The 21486-nt window shown below is 44.4% G+C and overlaps 1 protein-coding gene across 5 annotated transcripts in view; it reads left to right on the top strand.

Annotated features, from left to right (window-relative positions):
• The window catches only part of LOC118549866 (uncharacterized), a 29254-nt gene extending 8367 nt beyond the window's left edge, over positions 1 to 20887 (top strand). For 3 of the 5 annotated variants that reach the window (XM_078072016.1, XM_078072015.1, XM_078072017.1), the window contains exons 2-6: positions 4023 to 4148; positions 4644 to 4799; positions 7773 to 7847; positions 10234 to 10343; positions 15277 to 17745. In XM_078072016.1, coding sequence (XP_077928142.1) covers positions 4095 to 4148; positions 4644 to 4799; positions 7773 to 7847; positions 10234 to 10329 — 381 coding nt within the window. In that variant the 5' untranslated portion in view covers positions 4023 to 4094 and the 3' untranslated portion in view covers positions 10330 to 10343; positions 15277 to 17745. The other 2 variants (XR_013447691.1, XR_013447692.1) reach the window with 2 other exon arrangements.
• The last annotated feature ends 599 nt before the right edge of the window (positions 20888 to 21486 follow it).

The following is a 21486-nucleotide window of genomic DNA, read 5'->3' as shown; positions in this document are numbered from 1 at the left end:
GCCACATCAGTCCTTGGTTTCCTGTCCACACCAAGCTTGTGATTACCTCAGACCTTGACATGTCCATTCCCTGGGCCTGGAATGTTCTGGAATTCCACTCTTCACAAAGCTAAATCCTTTGTATTATTTATGCCTCCAATTAAGTCAAGTCCTTAGAGGGGGTTTTGCTAACGAGCTTGTTACCCACCTCACCCTTCTTCAGCCCATTTATTTCCTACAAAACACTTATTACAATAGTGATTGTATTTGCTTCTTTCATCATTGCCCATGTCTCAAGGAGGCCAGACTGATGTGTCACTGTTGTACCCCCATTGTCCAGTGTAGTGTCCTACACACAGTAGATGCTTGACAATTATGTGCTAAGTAAACAAACCCTTCTTTGGATTAGCCTGATATTCTCATTTTGTGTGGCTCAGGAGTAGCATTTCTTTAAAAAGTGATTTTGAGTTTCAAGTATGTGTTCAGTTCACAAAACTAAGGTGTGAAGTGGAACCAGGAAGAAGCTGATGGAGTAAAGTGGTCAAGGGGGAGAAATAAAAAAAAAAAGGAAGTCAATAAGGTCCTATTAAGGAGAGCAGATATCAAGAAAGGATTTTGCTAAAGGTCATGGCATTGGGGGTTGATTGCCAGTTGAGTGGATGAGTTATCTGACGACACTGCAGGAGCAAAGGATGGGATGGGGTTCTCCCTCTACATAGGGAGGACTTACCTGTGGGCTAGCCCTGCCCTGGACTCTGGCTGGGGCTGAATGTGCACCACTGTGCATGGCAGTCAGCTGCTGTGTCTGCCAGTCCCGTTCCAGGAATCCTTACTGAAGGCCTACTTTATGCCATCCATCATTCTCACTTGCTATGCAAAGGGACCAAAATCTGATCCTTGCCCTCTGGATGCTCAGGGCTCCATCATACCAACTAGCATCTACTGAACAGCTTAGGAGATGTTCAGTAAGCATTTTTTAAGTAATAGATTAATGAATGCATAGAATTAAGCCTTTGTCTTAAGAGTCCTAAAGGCAGTTGGGGATGCCAGACAAGGGATATTTAGAGACTGAGCCAAAAGGATAAGTATATAAGCTATGTTTACCGAGCTTTTACAAATTGGAGAAGCTATAATCACTCTGTACATAGCTCTTGTAGGGGAGGAAGCAAATAATTTTGCTCTGTCTTAGTTTCATTGGCTGGGGTCCTCAAATTAGACTAGCAGATGACAGATTAACAAGAGAAAAACAAATAAAATGCTTTTTACTTGCTTATTAATGTGTGCATAACACACATATATAGGAGCCCTCTGTGATGAGTAGATCAAAAGGGTGGTTGCAACTTGGGCTTTTTTATATTTTAGCAAAGTACAGTAATTTTGTAGAGAAGTGACATGACAAAGGGCTTTGAACTTCTATGGAAAGCAAATTATGGGAAGACAAATATATGGAGAAACTAATGGTAAACTAATGGAAATTTTCTCTGTGTCATCTTATCTCCAACGGTACAGGAAGTGGAGAAGGGGGACACCTTAACAAGGGGAATTTATGTCTGTCTTCAGGCAGAGAGGGGGAGGGCAGAAAGCTTTTCTTATATCTGCTTCTCAGTTGCCTTCAACTCAAATTAATCCTTGTGCCAAAACGACACCTTTTGGGGTAGCATATTATGCTACTCTTCACTGTGAACCAGAGAAAGATGAGGTCTTGTCTCTGAGATAGCAGAATTCATTCTTTGCCAGGTACCGTGCTAACTATTTGTAATCATTGCCTGGTTCACCCTTCTCATGACCTCACAGGGCAGGTTCCATTTATGATTCTAATCCCCATTTTAGAGCTGGGGCAAGTGAACTACCTAAAGTGTCAAATCAGCCAACCAACAGGATATGGACCCAGATGGCTCTGAATGCAAGCCCCACTGGACAGGGGACCCTGGTGCTCCAGCCACTATTTGTCCCACTGATGTGACCAACAACAACAGGAAGGAGCTTCTTGCTAAGGCAAAATGCAGCCATTAACTGTTCCTTTCTCTTCTTCCTCCTCCTCTAAGTGGGGTGTGCTTGCACCAGAGCATCTAGCTCAAGGGTTTCAGACTGGTGTCTTAGACTTTAGCACACCCATATAGATTTCGGTAACAGACTGATAGAAGATGGCCCCATTGGGAAAAGGGACCTGAACTTTCTGTATCCGGACAGCCCAGGGAGAGGGAAAAAGAAACAATCTGGGGACCCTGACTAATTTGACAAATGAATGTATTACTATGGGAGGGTCTGAGTCATTAAAGCTTTGGGGACATGACAACTATGATGAATAAATTGGATTTCAGTGTGCTGTACCGAACGAATCACTACATCCCTGCAGGCACTTAAACACGACACCAAACTGGAGCATGAAGAAGTCTGCCATTTTGGCAAGGTCAGAAAGATTCCCATTCCCACCTGGCAAATTTCCCTCACCTAGTGATTTACAAATTCCTGCCCCAAATTGTCAGGGACTTGATCAACATTTACCAATACTGCACTCAGCCCCTTTCCTTCCCTTGTCCACAAACCCCAGGGGCTCTTGCCTCCTGGGTCATTATGTAAATGAGTTATAGGCAGACCCTAACAACCATTAACTAGGAACACTCCACCTTGACCATCTCTAGTTAGCTGGATTTCTGCTTAACTGAAGGTTAAATAAAACCTGCCTTGTTTTATTCCTTGTTATTGAAAATCTTTCTAAACTGTGTTAGTGCACCTACCTGCCTAAGTTTCTGGAGCAGAATGAAAATAATTACATTTTTGCTCGATGACCAGACATCTTGCAGTGTCTTGGGGCACTGTTCTTGCTAGTGGTTAGGATTAAAATTTCGCTTTTGTTGCAGACTTTTGTGAGAAATTGGGTGCTAACTGTTTTAAGTTGAAAAGAAATTAATTCAATTTTGTTGCGAGAAGCATACCATCTTGCCTTCCCAGTGCCTAGTAGAGTGTCAGGAGCGTTTTCTCAAAAATGCTGATGGAGTCAATGATTGCCTGATATGAATTTATTTCTTGCAGGTTTTTTTCACCTAATAATGATTGTATCTGCTCTTTATTGATTGCTAGTGATTTTTCCAGGGGTTGTGCTAAGCCCTGTGTATGCTTTACAGCATTTCATCCCTTGTTGCCACGCAGTGGGTGGGCTTTATTGTACAGATGAAGAAAAGGAGCCTCAGGGAGACTGAGTGACTTGGCAGAGGTTCCCAAACCAGGAAGGGGCAGAACAGAATTCACATTACTTGAGGGGTTTTATGGATGGCGGTTTTCTTCTGCATGTGGGGCTTGATATACCGGAACTGCCTCAAAACCACAAGAAAATGGAACCTCTAGGAAGTGAAGTTGAGGTGGGACAGACATACATACACCCCATGGTCCTCGACTCTTCATCTATGAGGGAATCAGTACAGCATCGTAGTGTTGAGCAGTGATTTTCAAATTATCTGTAGGGAAGGACCAGGCTGTTTGTTTTGTTTCCTGGTTTTGTTTACAATTTCTAACTTTTTGTGTACAATACCTTTGTAAAATAACATTGATATAATTTACTAGATGAACGCAGTAAAAATAATAAAACGATGTACAAGCCTTAAGTTTTGCTACTAGATTTAGCAGATATAAAATAACTGTCATATAGTTATAAAATTTCTAGCAGCTCACTCCCAATTTTTGTTCTTCTTTCTCTGTGGACAGGTAACAAAGAGTAGGTGGACCAACAGAGGTGCTCCCATTCCACTGTATAGTGCTGGGTCCTGGGTCCAACTGCCCCTCCTCCAGGTGTGGTCTATGACCTGGCAGCATGGGCCTCCCCCGGGAGCTGAGCTTGTGGGAAAGGCAGGATCTCAGGCCCTTACTTCGACCTGCTGAATCAGAATCTACATCTGAACAAGGTCACCTGATGATTCTTGTGTGTGTTGGCGCATAGGAAGTGCTGTCTTAGAACATAGGCTCTGAAGTCTGACTGCCTGTTTTAATCAAGCTCTTACCTCTTACTTCTGTGTGACCCTGAGCATCTCAACCTTTCTGTGCTTCAGGTCCCTAGCTGTAACAGCGCCCCCCTCTACTGTGAGCACTGCGGGGTCATACACCTGGAGGGCTGAGGCTAGATGATTACACTCAGGGAACCTAGCCCCGAGCCCTGCGGAGCCCTGCACTGTAAGGTAAGGGCTCTGTAGCTATTGCTGTTGTTGTTAATGATTTATTATTATTATTATTATTATTATTATTATTTATTATTATTTGTACTAAGCCATCCTATTGCCTTTGAGGTCTAGGCATCCAGGCCAAGGATGTTTACTTTAATGATCACATATCTGTTAGCTGTACGGAGGGGTCCCCTTTCCCTGCCTGACCCACGTTATTTAAATGGCTGCTGAGGCCACTTAAAACCCACTTGGACAGGTTCCTCACCGCACTCAGGACCATCTGTTCATACTAACCGTCTGGAACAGAGTGAGTCTGCAAGGGTCCCCTCCAGGCTGGTAAGTTCTGGCCTCCCAGGATGTTGAGGGCAGATCTCACTGTGGCTTGGTGGATCTTTCTGGCCCATGGAGCCATGGCAGTTCAGCCGGGAGAGAGTCTGCTGTGGGTGGTGGGGTTTCTGGGGCAGTCGTGACCCTAGCTGCTCTCTTTCTTTCCTTCTGTTATCTCTACAGAAGAAAATCAGCGTGTCCACTGGTGAGACTAACAGTTCCGTGAGCCGCTGCCAGGAAAAGGCAGCAAACAAAGTGAACAGTCAGCCAAGGAGCGTCTGCTGGAGATTTACGTGGAAACCTGCTCACAGATGCAGGGCTGCTGGATTTATAACAAGGGTGGGATAATTTGTTCTTGTGTGCGAAGATAAGGGTAAACAAATTTCATGCTGTGATGTAAGCTCCTATCTGCAGAAGTCAGGAAAGATTCCTTGCCCTGCTGCCTAATCGCGTGCTTGACAAATTATCCTCAGAGGCTTATTTCTCCGGTGACTTCATCTAGAGGTCACGCTGAGGCCTGAGTGTGAAAGGTGGAAGGACATGCCTGGTTGCAGAGGAGGGAGACTCTTGTGTTCCTGTGCGTCCGGAAGCCCAGAAATGAAAGTGGCCACAGTGCTGGCTATAGTATTTGGAAAATCCCCCAGGGATGCTGGGGTGCCGCTGAGTAGCTCTGTGGGATCCGTGGGCACGGTTGAGGAAATATGGCTGGAAATGTGCATTCCCATTTCACCCCACGCTTGGCCTTGGTCCAGCAGAGACACACACCCTGGCCCTGCCCTTTGTACTGTCAACAGCAGGTAGATAAGTGTCCTGTGTTCCCAGCGAGCCTCATCACACATGGAAGGAAGCCTCCCCTGGGCTGTAGGAACTAGCTGGCTGTCTCTGCCACCCCTTCTGCTTCTCAAGGACCAAGGCACTATCTTGATCATCTTTGTATCCCCAATGCAGGAGCTACTCTATATAGTTGAATAATGTTTACAGAAATAAGAAAGCAAGCTGGAGCTCAGAGGGTGAACCTCTAAGAAGTGTTGGGGCGCTACTTAAAATTTGGCAAATGATTATTCTGTCGTATACGTTATTTGGTGTTTTGCATATATTTGTTTTATAATCCTAATTATTCTCTATGTAATTATTATTACCCTACCTTACAGATCTTCCAACGGAGGCTCCAGAGCCAAGAAAACACAGGTCTCCTGTCGTGAAGCCAGGATTAGAACTTACTACTGTTAGGCGCCCAGCCCCTCTTTGCCCAAGCTGATCCCAGAGTCCTGATTCCAGGGTGTATCACTATCCATGTTCCTTTAGGAATTTCCCTGGGCCTAGGCCTCGGTCTCATTTTTCCCATCTGTAAAAAAGGGGGAGAGACAGATTAAGATCCCATCAGCTGCTTGTCAGCAGGTGTCAGGAATGCAGGAGGGGGACGTGTGCCGTCAGGCAGACTGGGCTTTAAGGCTTGGGCAATGTCGAGTGTGAATCCCCAGTAAGCTGGATGTTGCTACACAGTCTTGGGTGTGAGAAAAGTGAACAGGGAGCCAGTCGGTAGCACAGGACCTCCTAGCGGCCGTTCATCCCAGGGGCTAGAAGTCCAGCCTAGGACTGATGAGGGAGCAGGCTGGTGTAATAGAGAACAGTGATCCCAAAAGATGGGCGTGGTCCTGTTTGTGTGTGTGCAGAGTAAGGCACACATATGTGCACACTTACGCACACACGGATACAGTCATCAAGAGAGTGTCTCTGCGTAGCCAGAGACACAGAGACGTAGGATAAAATTCTTCTATATTGCAGATGATATCATCCAAACTCTCTGGCTTCCCAATATAGGACTCTGAAGATCATGAAGGTCTCTTATTAATCTCCCTCTGCCCATGATTTCCATATTCTCGGTGCAGACAGTGTGTATAATATATTACATTCTGTGGAAAACAAGGTAATATATGTGTGTGTACATGTGCATATGTACACACATATATATGTCACTATGTATATATTGTTTTTTCCCATGATTTTTCCATATATAGGCTATTTCTGAAAGTTTATCCAAAAAGCTAGTAAGCATAGCTGTCTCTGGGTAGGGATCTAAGTGCCAGAGGTACAAAAGAGAGTAACTTTGCATAATATCCTCTTTTATAATATTTGAATCTGTTGATCATGGATATAGATTCCTTATTCAAAACAGTAAACCAAAACAAACAAACAAACAAAAAACTATGGTTAAGCATTTATCTTACACTCAGCTGTTTCTGAATTGGTTCCTCGGGGAGCAGCTGATTTGTTTCTGAATGCCATTAACTCTCTGAGTATTTATGATACTGTTAAAGGTCCTTTAGGGTTCATTGGAAAGAAGTAGATTGAAGGAAGTCCCCTGGAGGTGAGGAGGATGGAAATGCCCTAGGGGGTGGCGGTTCCTCCAGCCTCAGCCAGGAAAGGCCAGACCACTGGGGCCTGACGAGTGCCAGTCATTCTAGCAAATCAGTTAAGAAATAAGGTGGACTCTCCATCTTAACACTGGCTGAAAGGGGTGTATTTAGAAGTATTGGGAGATTTGAACTGGACTTAGGGAACTTATTTTTTATTTTTGAAAGTAATTCGGCTGCAAATGCCAGACATTTGCTGCTGGACTGAGCTGTGGACACAGAACTGAGATGCAGACTTTAAAAAGAGAGTCAGCTGACTTTATTTAATACCTGCCTTGGGCCGGATTGTGGGTAGGCATTTTGCAGTCTCATTTCATCTTAAACAATCCTAAAAAGTATGAATCCATTTTACCTGTGAATGAAATGAAGACCACGGGACACTAGGGGTTAATCAGATGTGGCCCCAGATGTCACAGCTAATATGGCAGAATCACAGTATGACACGAAATTCTGTTTGATTCAAACCCTAGGATTTGCCCAATACTGTCTAAAGAAAAGGAGTGGAAGCTTCTTGTCTCACTGTATTGGCAAATACTTATCATAAGGTAGTGGCCCTGAAACAGTGACTACATCAGAATCACCCGAAGGGGTTGTTCAAGCACTTACTGCTAGCCCCGCCCCCAGAGCTTTGGCTTCAGTAGGTTTGGGGTGGGGCCTGGGAATTTGCATCTCTAACAAGTTCTCAGGTAATGCTGATGCTTTTGGTTTGGTGACTCCCCTTTGAGAACCACTGTCCTCAAGAGACTAGAGTAGGGTTCATAGAGCTTAACTGGTGATTTTAGGATCAAATGTGATGGGAACAGGGCAATTTCATGCTGTTTATATTTCTTGTAATTATTTTCTTTGGGTTTTAATGAAATACTTTTCAAAAATATCTACCTATCTTATATGTTTTAAGGTGAAAGAGGAAAATGCCTTTGGGTTTACACATGAGCCAGAGAGAAAGTGGGACCAGCGCATCTTGCATCTTACGGTATGGCATGCAGAGGGGGCCACAGGACTCCCCAGGGGAAGACCAAATCACTGATCAGGACTCTTTGGATCACTAGTGACAGAAATCTAACTCATTTCTCTCAGGATCGAATTTAGCTATGTGAAACAGCAGCTCACTTTAAACAGGTGTCTTAAAACCAATTTTTTGTTTTTCTTGTTTTTCTCTAACAAAATCAGGTCTGGCATCTCTGTGATTCTTTTTTCTTTTCTTTTTTTTTAAAACCCATGGTCACAAAAGAGCTGCTGTGGCTCCAGTGATCACATCTGTATTCTAGTAAGGAAGGTGGAAAGTGGAAGAGATGTGGTCTGCCTCCTCAATTGTTATATCCCTTTTAAAGCCTTCAGCTGCGTCGCATAACCACATCTAGCTGCAAGGGACACGGACAGAGCATTTAGAGGATGGTACATTCCCCCCTACACAAAATCAATATTTTTCAGTCAAGGGAAGAAGAGCTATTGGGTATTAGGAATGCACTGAACAGTCTTGCACAGCAGATTGGGCAAAATCTGGAAGACAGTGGCTTCAGGAGAAAGGCAAAAATGAGTGGTTTCAAGAAAGTTAGAGGGGTTAGCTTTTGCTGAATAACAAGCCACTCCAAAACTCAGTGTCTTTTAAAGTTTAAGTTTAAATAAACACATATTTGCTTATGAATCTGTGGATTGGCAACTCACGTGGGAGACTCATCTGTGCTCCATGTGGTGTCCACTGGGTTTAGTGTTGCATCTGTGACCTTAGATGGCTGGCTGGGACAGCTGGGATCTTTGAGACACGTAGGTTCTTCTTTCTACATGGTTTCTTGTCCTACTGTCCCCTTCTTTACATGATAGCAAGAACGTCCCAGGGACCCACAAGTTATTTATTGTGGAGCAACAAACCACTCTAAAACTTGGTGAAATAAACAACCACCCTTCCATTTGCTCATAACTCTGTGCACCATCATTTTGGGCTGGGCTCAACTTGATGGTTCTTCTGCTCATCTCTGGTATCCCTCATGGGGCATAACTGGGGTCAGATGATCCATGATGGTCTTCCTTTTATGTCCAGCAAATGGTGCTGGCTATCGGCTGGGCCACCTCTCTCCAGCAAGCTAGCCTGGGCTTCTTCACATGCTGACTAAGTTCTAAAAGCAGCAAGGGAGAGGGTAGGTCCCAATGCATAAGTATTTTTCAAGCCTCTATCACATCACATTTGCTGATGTCCCACCACCCTAAGCAAGTCATATGGCCAAGACCTGAATCAATGTGGGAGGGGACTGTGCAGGTTGTGGATACAAGGAGACATGATTTAAGTCTACCAAAATGTACCTTAAACCAAGGACTTGAATGTCCACAGGGTTGTCCCTGTCATATCTTTGCTTTTCTCTGCATGTCCTCTTCATTCCTTGAGACAAAAGCCTTCCCTGGAGCCATACCTGCCCTCAGTTCCAGAAATCACTTTTTTTCAGTTTCCCAGCAAAGGGAAAAGGGTCTTTCTCCCTTCAGTTCTATTCTGAATGCTGCTGGGAAGAACTCTGATTGGTCTGCTTTTGGTGAGATGCCCATCTTGCAGCTAAGTAGTTAGGATACGATTATTGGCAGTTCTCACTAGAAGTGCATATTTGGATAGGGTTGCAGAAGGAGCAATGTTGGAGACACTATTCTAAAAATAAAGTGGTGTCTCTTCTGGAATAATGGAGATATACTGGCCAGAAAAGACAAATGTATGGGCACAGACATCATTAGGGACCTTTTTTTTTTTTTTTCAAATTTTATTTATTTGAGAGAGAGAGTGAGTGAGCATAAACAGGGGAGGAGCAGAGGGAGAAGGAGAAGCAGACTCCTGTCTAAGCAGGAGCCCAATGTGGGAGATGGAGGGCTTGATCCCAGGACTTCAGGATCATGACCTGAGCCGAAGGCAGACACTGAACCATCTGAGCCACCCAGGTGCCCCATTAAGGACCATTTGAACAGAAAACCTCACAGATTCTTGTGGATATTTTTTGTTTGTTTTGTTAGTTGGTTGGGAGGGTTGGTTCTCTTAAGAATTTAAGCTAAGCTTAAATTCAGGTTCTATAAAAATGTAATCTAAGCTTAAATTCAGTTTCTATTGTTTTCCAAAAACTCTACACCAATCTACACATTTTCCCTATTTTATTCGAAAAAATGCAGACTAATGTCCACTGCTGGCCCCAGTGGGAAGGTTTCTAACTGGGTGTTCTTTGTGGCAAATATACAATAGCAATTACAATGTTTTGTCACTCACCTACCCCTGAGATTGTGTTGGGATGACAACACAGAAAAGCAAAAGAAGAAAGACCTCAGTCCTTAATTGGCACATTGGTCACATCAATGAGGATCTATTTTTTTTTTTCCTCCAATCCCATTAGGTATTCAAGAGTATGCTAATGACATTTCACTTTATGACCTGTGAATATATGGGAATGAAAATTGCTGGGATCGCCTCTGCGATGCATGGCTTCTGATGGGGGCATTCCCGGTGAGTGTCATGGAGGGTCCCCAGCATGAGTGGAGGATAAGGGCCCACTCTTGCCTTTTTAATTGGAGTGAGGGAAAGTAAAGAAAAGCAGCCACGGAAAGTGCACGGGGCGTAGGAATGCTGGTCTTTGGGGAATGCGATCCAGTTTCCACAAATAGCAGAGATTCCTGAAAGGCTTTGAGGCTGGCTTTGCTGGGTAGCCAGGGAGATGCTGTGCTTCTTGCCTCCCTGCTCCTGGAGAACGTGAGCTTGCTCCCCCTGCCCAGAGGCCTCGGCTGGTGCAGCCAGGGCTTATTTCAGAAACTCTCCCAGATACAGCTGCTACTCTGAAGCACTCTGTTCATTGGTGGAACTGGCTCCTAATGGTTTCGGTGCCCTGAGGCATTTCACAGACTCCCCTTCCTCCCAGCAAACATTTGCCAGTAATTGTGGTGTCACCACTCTTAGTTAACAGGTTCTGGTTTGCCTCAAGGGGTTGTTGAGTTCTCTGTTGGATTCTTTGTTAACAATTGTGGTGTGTTTATAAGTAGGACTGCTGAGGAGTCTCGGCTGTGACTTTGGAATATGAAAACAGTCTGGCTTCACATACACCCCATTCAGAATCCATGTTCCCTCCTGTCTGTACTCCTCCACGGTCTCCCATTCCCACGGGTCCTGGATAGACATTTGTGGGAGATGCCTGGGCCCAAACTGGGATTTCTCAGCCAATGCAATGGAAAAGCCAAAGTGAGAAGAGTAACGTTTCAATCAGGTAAATTGTGCTAAGGTCCACGAGAAGCCACAAGGAGACCACCTGCCTTTCTAAAATAGCAATGGGCTACAGAGCAAGGAGTCAGGTCAGACTCTTTAGGGCACACTTGGGGTGCTGGGGGTGGGGATGGGAGCTGGGGGGTAGGCAAAGCAAGGGAAGGTTTCATGTAATTGCTTAGCCATAGTCATATCTCAGGGACCCACAAGGAGGGAAGTGAGACCTGAGATGAGTTTGTAGGTAGAAAGTGGGAAGGACTGCACTTCTACTTCAGCTAGAACCCATCTATTATATTTTATACATTGAATGACCAACTAGGATCCAGATTTTAAAAAATTAGTAGACTTTTTAGAGCACTTTTAGATTTACAGGGACATTGAGCAGAAATTACAGAGTGTTCCCAAATATCCCTTTTCCTTTCCAACCCATCCCTCACCCCATTTTCTCTTTTATTAACATCTTCCATTAGTGTGGTACATTTGTTACAAGTGATGAACTAATACTGATATATTATTATTAAAGTCCATAGTTTATTGTTACAAGTGATGAACCAATACTGATATATTATTATTAAAGTCCATAGTTTAAATTAGGGTTCACTCCTTGTACATTCTATGAGTTTTGACAAACCCATAATGCCATGTATGCACATTATACTGTCAGAATAGTTTCACTGTCCTAAAAATGCTCTGTGCTCCATCTATTCAGCCCTCCCTGAACTCCTGGATTCCACTGAGCTTTTTACTGTCCCTATAGTTTTCCCTATGTCAGTCATATCTTTGTAATCGTACAACATGTAGGCTTTTCAGATTGGCTTCTTTTACTTAGCAATATGCACTTAAGTTTCTTTCATGTCTTTTCATGGCTTGAGAGCTCATTTCTTGTTATCACTGAATAATATTCCACTGTTGGGATATACTCCAGTCTGTTGGATGTAGGTTTTAAAAGAGGTCTTCTACAAAAAGCATGTTTAAAAATCACTGGTTTAGAAACAAATAAACACTGGGTTAGAGTTTATGGCTTTCTTTTATGAGGTAACCAAGATGTTGGATAGACCACCTGCAGGGACAGCACCCAGGTAAACAGATGTGAGGACAGGTCAGAGTGACTGGTTTATAGGAAAACCTCAATTCCTACACACATATAAAAGACAGTATTTAAAATGGCTGGTATTAAGAGAAAGAACATTGGACCAGGAATGAGAAAACGTGGTCCAATATGAGTCGAGCATAGAGTGACAATTTGTTTATTCACTCATTCATTCAGCACTGATTTACTGAACACCTAATTGGAAGATTCACGCTTGGTCCTGGGAATAGAATAATGAACAAAACAGATGGAACTGATGGGACTTTCAGGAGAGTCAGGCACTCGCCAAAAAGATCACACCAACGAATATACAGTTACATACAGACTGAAGTTTCGAAGGAAAACAACACGACTGCTATTGGAGAGCCAGGGGTAGTTCCCTATAGGAAGGGGCACTTGACCTGAGATCTTAGGAATAACTGGGAGTTGACTTGGGTAAGGAAGAGGCTGTTACTCTTGTCACCAGCCCCACTAGCATCCTGCTTATCAGACCCTTCTCTTCCATTGTCCTCTCTATAAGGCAACTCCATGATGGAAATACAGCCCTCTGTGGAATGACTGGGGCAGACAGTGGGTATAACCCTCTGACACCAATCCAAAGAGCTAAGTACCTCCACAGACTGCAAGGGTGCCAAAGACAATTAAGCTTTAATTTCTTGCTTGCTGTGTCCTCCATCTCTTTTTTTTCCAACAAAATATATTTTGAGCAGTCATGATATTCCAAACATGGGAGGCATAAAATTAAATAAAAGATGGTGTCTCCCTTTGTGGATGAGGCTGATGAGTCAACATGTAATTGCATAACACACTCCGACAGCAGCCCTTGCAGGGTGTCCTGAGGGCATCCACATGTGTTTTTCTTGTAGTATGTATTGAGTGCCCACTGTATGTGTTGGGCCAGGGATGGAGAGATGAAGGAGGTATAGGATCTGCCTATAAGGACCTCACTTTCCAGTGCAGGAGATGATCTGTCAACGTAATTCAGTACAGTGAATCCCAAGATAGGCACAAGAGGTAACAGAACTACTTGGAAGAAGGTACTGTTGAGAATCCTCGCTTAAAATCTTTTTTGCTTTAGGCAGAGGAAGTAGACTTCTTCCTAATTTATGGTAAAATGATTTATGGAAATGTATATACGTAACTATTTTAGCTAAAAAATTCTTTTCACTTAATCTGAGGCCTGAGATGACAAATTCCTCACTCTGCAGAGGGAGGCTCAGTGTTGCAGAATTAAATAAAGATTATGCAGCTTCCTGAGGTGGAAGACTGAAACCAGCATGCTGAGGTCAGTCCTGCTCAGATGCAAGTGACATCTTTAGTTCCGGCTATGAATTCTCCTAGGGCCTAGTGAATGAATTCGATGTTGGGGGGTCAGATGTAGCCCTGATTTTCCTTTTGGAATAAAGCATCAACCACAGCCTGTTCTAACCTATTGGACCCAATGGGAGCCTCTCTTGGTTCAACCAGGGCCATTAGAGAAAGGCTGCTGGGGGTCTGGAATACGCTTCCCAGCCAGGATTTAAATGTGTCTGGTGGCCCCTCCCAGCCTCTCTGTACTGGCAGGTGTCTTCTGCCCCAGTATCATAGAGTCCAGGATGCAGGGGCAGCAAGCCCAGTGAGGATGTCTGTTTTTTGTCCACTTTCTTTTGGGTAAGCTCTCTGCCTGATAAAGAGGCTGACGGGGGCAAACCATCTGCGCCGTGTCATTCTGCCCACCACACGTTCCCATGAGGAGGTACATGAGGCCGTGTCCCTAGGATGCCCAGTTTGCCTGCATTGTCCAGAACCATTTATTGCTGTTCCAGTATAGCAGTTGAGAATGTGGGCTCTGGACTTCGCCAGGTCTGGTTTTGAAATCCAGTTCTGCCACTGAATAGCTGTGAGGCCTTGGACAAGTGGCTTTACTTAGTTCTAAGGCCTGTCTGTAAAATGGGTATAATCACAGTACCTATATCAGGATCCTGACGGGAAATAGAGGCTGCACTCGGGTCAGGGTCATTCGAACAGGTTTTATTTACAAAAAAGGGAAGCTATCAAGGTGTGGAAGTGGTTTAGGAAGCCACACAAGGTAGTGAGGTAACTCAGGTTCATAGGAAAGAGGGAAGAGACAAGTGACAGGAACTCGAAGGGGGAAGAGGTGCTTAGCAAAGGCCTCTTTGAGAAAAGCCAAGACCTTAGTCTACCAGAAGTGGCCTCACAGAGAAAGAACCTGACCTTCCTTTCCTTCCTTTCTCTAAAACCCTGCTCCCCTGAGGCTGCCTGTTGGCCAGACCCAAGGAGAAGCTAGAGGGCAAGAGAGCAGGTGTCATAAGCTGCACAGACAAGCCTCCCAGGGTGGAGAGAGCAAAGTGGAAGCGGGTAGGGACGGTGGTGGAGGGCAAATGGAAGATATCCAGCACAAACTTCACAGCGTGGTGGAGCTGATTACAGAACACAATGACCTAAGGCTTGTTGACCTTAAGGGCACAGTTCCCGGCACTGAGTATTTAAGGAATGTTAACCGTGACACTTAGTATTTCTATTTTCTAGATCAAATGTGAAAGAGTTGGCAATGTTTCAGAGTTAAGCGCATGAAGCAGGGCCTAACTGGAATAACAGGGATTTTACATGTGGTCCTCACCCATGCTCAAGTAACAATGAGTTTGTGCTTCCTTTGGTAGAAAAAGAAAACTGAGTGTTGTTTCTCCTGTCCAGAGGAATGTTCAAATTACTTCTTTGAACCCAGCCCACCTCCTACAACTCTTGTCATCTTTTCTTTGCCATTTCGGGTTGCATGTGAATGTGCTATTATAAAGAAAATGTGATTTAAGCTACTGATCACTAAAGTAATGGTTCTCAAAAGAATAAGGGTTATTTGGGTTATTGGAGGGGCAGGAAAAGGGGACTCCACCTAACCATGAGGCAGTATGTGCGGGATGTAGAGGGTACAAAGATGACATGAGATCTCATCACCAGAGAGGCTGACTCGTAGGGATAGGTCCATTCCCAATCTTGGTATTAATGGATCTTCCACATGGTCCTTCTGCCTTAACTTTTGATGTGAGCATGAACCAGTCATGGTGCCTAGATTTCTGTAAATTTTGTGTCTTACCTCAGGAGTATTCCACAGATTAACAAACATCGAGAAAACAGGTGAGTCCTTTTGCATGGGGAAGGGAGCCTGTCTTCCTATTGCCTATCATTAATCAAGGTGGGATTGGTTCCCCAGTTCCCCCCTCTTACTAATGGTGTGAACTTGGGTGAGCCGTGTCACCTCTCTGAGCCTCAGTTTCCCCATTTGTTAAGGTAGGGTAGGAATACTTTTCTTGTGAGGTTATTTGGAGTAAATGAAAGGAAATCACGCATGCAAAGAACCTGTAGGCACTCAGTGCATGGCTCTCTCTCTCTCGAAATCCATTTTATATTATATTATATTTAATTTTTAATTTTTTTTATTTTTAATTTTCTATTTCATTTTAAACAGCCATAAATACTCCAATAATGGGGAGAGATACTTCACAAAGATTCTCTAACACCAACAGAAAATAGAAATATTTCCCAATTCTCCTACATTCAAGTGCCGTGGATTGACACAACTTCTCAGATCCCCACCTTCTTCCACTTGCTCCTGATCCTTCATCTGGAAGGCTGCCCTTCTCACACCCCACACCATCAGTTCTTCTCTCTAGTTTCCCTATGTCTACCCTTCCCCAGAACTGTGTTCACACCGCATTCAAGACCTCACACACCAGGATGCTCTGTTCTGCCCACAGGCTCCCCGCTAGGCTGTGTCCTCGATGCGGGTAGCACCTGAGGTGTAATCCCAGTGAACATACGTCAGGCTCTTCAGTTCCAGACGTGCTCTCTCACTGCATCCTCACATCCGCCCTACAGGGCATCGTTACCAATGCTTTATGGATGAAGAAACTGAGGCACCAAAAATTTCAGCATTTTTACCAAAGGTCTCAGAGGTGCAAGTAGCAGAGCCAGAATCCGAACCTGGTCTGACTTGGGGGTCTCTGTTCTTCTCTGCACTAGCTGTGTTGGCTCTGGATAGAATCCCTGCCTCATCATAGGTGTTCCAGAAGTGCTTGTTGAATTAACTGGAACAAACACCCAAAGCTATTCTTAGAAAGTTTTAACTTCATGGGCTATATACCCTTATGTGAAGGAAATGCTGAGGTAATGAATTTGCGCCCATGAGGCATTGGAGAAAGCTAGGTTTAACACTTAATTTTTTTTTTAAGATTTTATTTATTTATTTATTTGAGAGAGAGAGAGCACGAGGGTGGGGAGGAGCAGAGGGAAAGGGACAAGCAGATTCCGTGCTGAGCGCAGAGCCGGACGCAGGGCTCAAACCCAGGACCCTGAGCTCCTGACCTGAGCCGAAATCAAGAGTCAAGAGTCGGTTGCTTAACAGACTGAGCTACCCAGGTGCCCCAAGTTTAACACTTTAAAGTCATTCTGCCATTATATATAACAGAATTTGTGTAGGATCCTTTTTCCATTCAGATACTTACCGAGCATGATATGAACACACAAGCACACACACAAAGTACACATTCCACACACTACCATTTCCTAGGCAGGGACGAGCTGGGATAGCTTGGGGAGTAAGATTGCAGCACCTCTCTCTGTGTTCTTGCAAGGAAATTCCAACAGCTCTCATTTAGAAGGTTCCCTTTGGTGGCAAGTGGCTCACCACGCAGCACAGAGGAGTGAGATAAGTGTTATCATGGCCATTGGACTTGACTGTAGTTCAACCCCAAGGTCACTGGGAGGCCAGAGCAGAACAAGGGAAGGAATGTTGGCCTCTGAGCCCGCTGAACCTCAGGGCACAGTCACTCCCCCTGTTGGCTTTCCCAGGGAGCACTGTGACAGCCTGTACCAGCCCTTCACGGCGCTGCCATGCTTCTCCCCACAGGAAGGGAACCAACCCCACACCCGCATTCTGGAAAGCTCAGGCACCACCCTGCATGGCCCTCACTCCTCTTTGCCCATGCAGCCTGTCTCCAGTTCACACAAAAGACTCTTTCAGAAACTGGTTACCTGGATTTGAACTTTTCAACGAGGCTTTTTTTTTTTTTCTTTAAGCTCTGCAGCTCAAATACCAGATCCTGCTGTTGCTAAGATTAAGGATTTTCTCCCTCAGCTCAGTTTCCACTGACTAGGAAAGACCAGGAGATGGATTACTGTTCTCTTGCCAAAAGCAGAGAGGGTGCTTGAGCTTCTGGGGCTAACACTGGGATCCGACATTATTCAGGCCTGTGCTAATAGTCCTTAGTTACTCCTCAAGCTCTCACAAAAGTCACACACATTTGTGTTGGTAACTAAGGCCTACGGAAACCACTCAGCCCTAAGTGCACACAGGAGAACCATGGAGTCGGAGTAAAAGGTAATTTTACATGAATATTTATATACTGTACATACTGCGTGCCGTGATTCACGCAGCTTATTTTCAGTTTATGCATTTGCTTCCCATTTGCCGTCTTTATTTATTACAAAGTTAAAGCCGTTAGCGAAATAACACATCAGAGTGGGTTTTCTCCCCCACCCTCCCCCATCTTTAAAAAATTTTCCTGCTTTCTAATCTATTTCTGGATAAGTCTGCCAATATAGCAACGAGACTGGTCACTGCTGCCAAGCCCCAGAGATTCACGGAGTATTGTACTGAGTGGAGTGCCAGGCCTGTACCACCGAGCGCTGCGCCGGCCACCACGTGAGCCCCGTGGCTGCTGAGCTGGGGAGCTCCCATCCATCACCATTAGTGACAAGAAGCACCCGCTGCTCTGACTTTCAAGGTGGGGATGCAGGTGCCAAGACTGCTAGAGTGTTCGCTGGGTGCATGGGATCTAGAGCTAGAGAAGCTTGGGTTTAGGGCTCAGCACTTCCCCTTACTAGCTCTGGGATGCCTAGCAAATGACTTTCTACATCCTTTCTATGAACATTCTCAGTCTCCATTTCATCTTCTACAAGATGAGCCTAATACACTCAGCTTGACACATGACAAGCTCGAAATATACATGTGCTCCTAACTGTAACCTGGAGGTGACGAGGAAAAACACAGCCTAGGGAGGTTTAAGTCCCTTCCCTAACGTACACACCTACTGCATTTTGGACCTAGTTGTCTGATCCCTGTTTGCTTCATTCCAAAGCTTCCAATCTGTTCGTAATGAAACCCACCTCGATATCTCTTGCTGCTTTCTACCAGAAATATGTATTTGAGATCTGGCAAATTTGAGCTTTTGGGGGCCTTGACCTGGATACAAATGGTAAGAATAGGTTAAAAAAAAAAAAAGGCGCAGGTTGTCCTCGTACCAGTGCCAGATGAAACGTGCTTTTTAGAAATGTCATCCTAATATTTTGATTTGCGCCTGAGTTCCGTTTCTATGGGAGCTGCAATTCCCAGCACTCCTAAAATTCGCTGCTGCCGCCATGGTCTTGATGACTGGTATACAGAGAGATGCATCTCTCAATCCCAGGGGAAGAGCTTGTTCAGCTCTGGATGTCATTTTCCAAGAGAAGCAGAGACATGTTGGGCATGCCCCAAGGAGGGCCAGCAGGATGGTGAGGGCTGTAAGAACATGCTAGGAGCAATGCTTGCTCCATCTCAGAGGAAGAGGCCTGATGTGTGGCAAACAGATTAATCTTTGCCTTTGAGGCTTCAGACGGAAGGTCTCACACAACAGGTGCGAGGCACAAGGAAATAGTTTTGGGTTCAATTGGAAAGAGAGAGTTTTGAGCCTGCAGTTAAACAGTAGAAGGAGCTCTGCTGAAAGGGAGGCATTTTCATCTCTATGGTGTGCCTGATGGACTGAGGAGCAATTTTTAACCATGTTGTTCCAAGGGTTTGTACATAGACGAGAAGAGAACCAAGGTGCCCTCCAACTCATAGATTCCATCCTCATGATATGCTGGGTGCTTACAGATGTGCAAAAGGCTTTCCTACACCTGTTTTCTTTCACTCATTCACGTGCAGTTAGTCAGTAGACCAATGAATGGCTTTCGTGCTCCCACTATCTGGCCCTAGGTATCAAGTACATAGCAGTTAACAAATGCTGCTGTCAAGTACCTTACAGTCTTGCGGGAGAAATGGACAAGAAGACAGACATTTGTAACAGAGCCTGGTAAGGGCTGGAAGAAGAAGCATAGAGAACACCAAAAAAGAATATCTACCCCTGTCTGGGGAGGAGAGAAGGCTTCCTGGAGGAAGGGACATCTAGGATGGGACCCAGTTGGACTCAACCAGGGGAATAATGGAGGAACACAGTAGGCAAGGCATTAGCCTGAACCAGAGCCTGGAAATGTAAAAGAAGGCAGGATGGGGAGCTGTAAGCAGTTCTGTTTGGCTGGAACAGAGTCTGTGAAGATGAAAACAGGGACACAAAGAGATGAAACTAGAAAAGGAAGTTGTGGGAGATGGTGAAAATGGACACATCCTCTTTTCTTCTTAGCAACAGGGGACATCTATTTTCCCGTTTCATCCCTTGAATCTGAATCACCGATGGGACTTGCTTCAGCCAATGAGAAATTAGTAAATATAAGAGGAAGAACAAAAAGAGGCTTGACAAATGCTTGCACAGGAAAGTTTCTTGCTGCTCTTGGAACCTGACACTGACACTTTTTTAAGTCCATGATAACCTGCTGGAAGATGAGAGACACTTGCCCCCAGTGTCTTCTTGGTCATCCCTGGCCTGGAGTCAACTGTCTTCAGAAGCAGAGCTACCCAGCTGACCTGCTGTTAACCACAGATGCGTGAGTGAGCCCAGCAAAGCTCATCAGAAGAACTGCCCAGCTGAGCCCAGCCCAAATTGCTGACTCAGAAAATCATGAGCTAAGTAAATGGCTATTATTTTATTCAACTAAATTTTGAGTGTTTTTTTTTTTTCTTCTTCAGTAAAAGCTAATTGATATGGCAGTCTTAGAGATTTATAAATCACGTTAAGGAATTTGGACTTGAATCTGAGAGCGCCACGGAGACTTCAAAGGGTTGAAGCTATGGAAATGTTAGTATCAGATTTGTGTTTCGGAATAATCACTGTTGGATCCAGCCAATGAGATCATGTGTGGTTAAGTATCTGCAAATTGTAAAGCAGTATACAAATACAGTTGATGAGTAAAAATAGTACATACCAATGGCCTAGAGACACATGACACACAATTTCAAGGCAAGCCCTTCAAATCAAACTCCCTGAAAATATCCAGCAATGGCACATCTGGCTATAAACAAATTACCTCCCAAGTACCTTGCTGCTGATAACCAGCTCTGAGCCTAGAAGGAGAGCTGGCCAAAGCAAGGTGGCCTGGGGGAGGGGCAGAGTGTGCCAAGAACATGGAAGATTCACTTTTCTCAAAGATGACTTAGATCAACAGTTGTTCAGGCTAATTTGGTCCCTGTAACAATTACCTAGGTCCTGGGGCCTCAAGCAAGCCTTTTAGAAGATTATCATAAGGGCATGATCAAAGAATTACACAAGGATGAGTTTACTTTTTGCAACATTATCTATACTGTGAAAAAGTTAACACAAATGTCCAACAAGAGGGAAATAATGATGTAAATTATACAACTATATAATAGTGGTTGAAAACTATGTAAATATTAAAATACTTTTAAAGATTGTGGCACAGAAAATGTTCACAATATAAAACATATGCATATAAAGTAGGTAACAGTTTCCTACTAACAGTTTTCTACCCTTTTACTTTTAATAATAAACTCCTGATTTTTAGCTGAAAACATGGCCCAGCTAGAAACCTCATTTCTCAGCCTTCCTGGCTTCTGAATGTGACCATATAGCTGAGTTGTGGACAATGGAATGTGACCAGGAGGGATGTGTGCCACTTCCAGATTGTTCCCTAAGTATTTATGGATGGGTGTTCCCGTCGCCTGTGCTTTTCTGTAAGGTTGAGTTGCAGATGTCATGATGGGAGCTCAGAGATATATGTTGGACCTAGCACCTGTCTAGGGAGTAGGTGTCTCCTGTGTTGATGAAACTCCTGCCCAGTGTGAATGCTTCACCAAAGCTCAGGTGACCCATGAGCTGCTGCATGTTTGAGGGACACTCATTTGAAGGTCAATGATCAGGTGCTCAGGTGGGCAACTTGAGAAAGTCACACACTCAGCAGCAGAGTCCCGCAGAGCCAAATATTCTCGTTCCAAGTCTGGCACCTTATCTCTTAGATTAACTGTGATATTGTGGGGACTGCAAGTGATGTGAAGAGACAAAGGAAGGACTGTCACAGGAGTGCAGGTGGGTATATATAAAGTGTGAATGAACTTGGGCTATTCATTTTGGGTCATTTCTCCTTTGATCTCTTTTTGTTGAC

Source organism: Halichoerus grypus, chromosome 5, assembly GCF_964656455.1.
Source record: "Halichoerus grypus chromosome 5, mHalGry1.hap1.1, whole genome shotgun sequence".
NCBI lineage: Eukaryota > Metazoa > Chordata > Mammalia > Carnivora > Phocidae > Halichoerus > Halichoerus grypus.
This window is presented reverse-complemented; position numbering and strand designations above follow the sequence as displayed.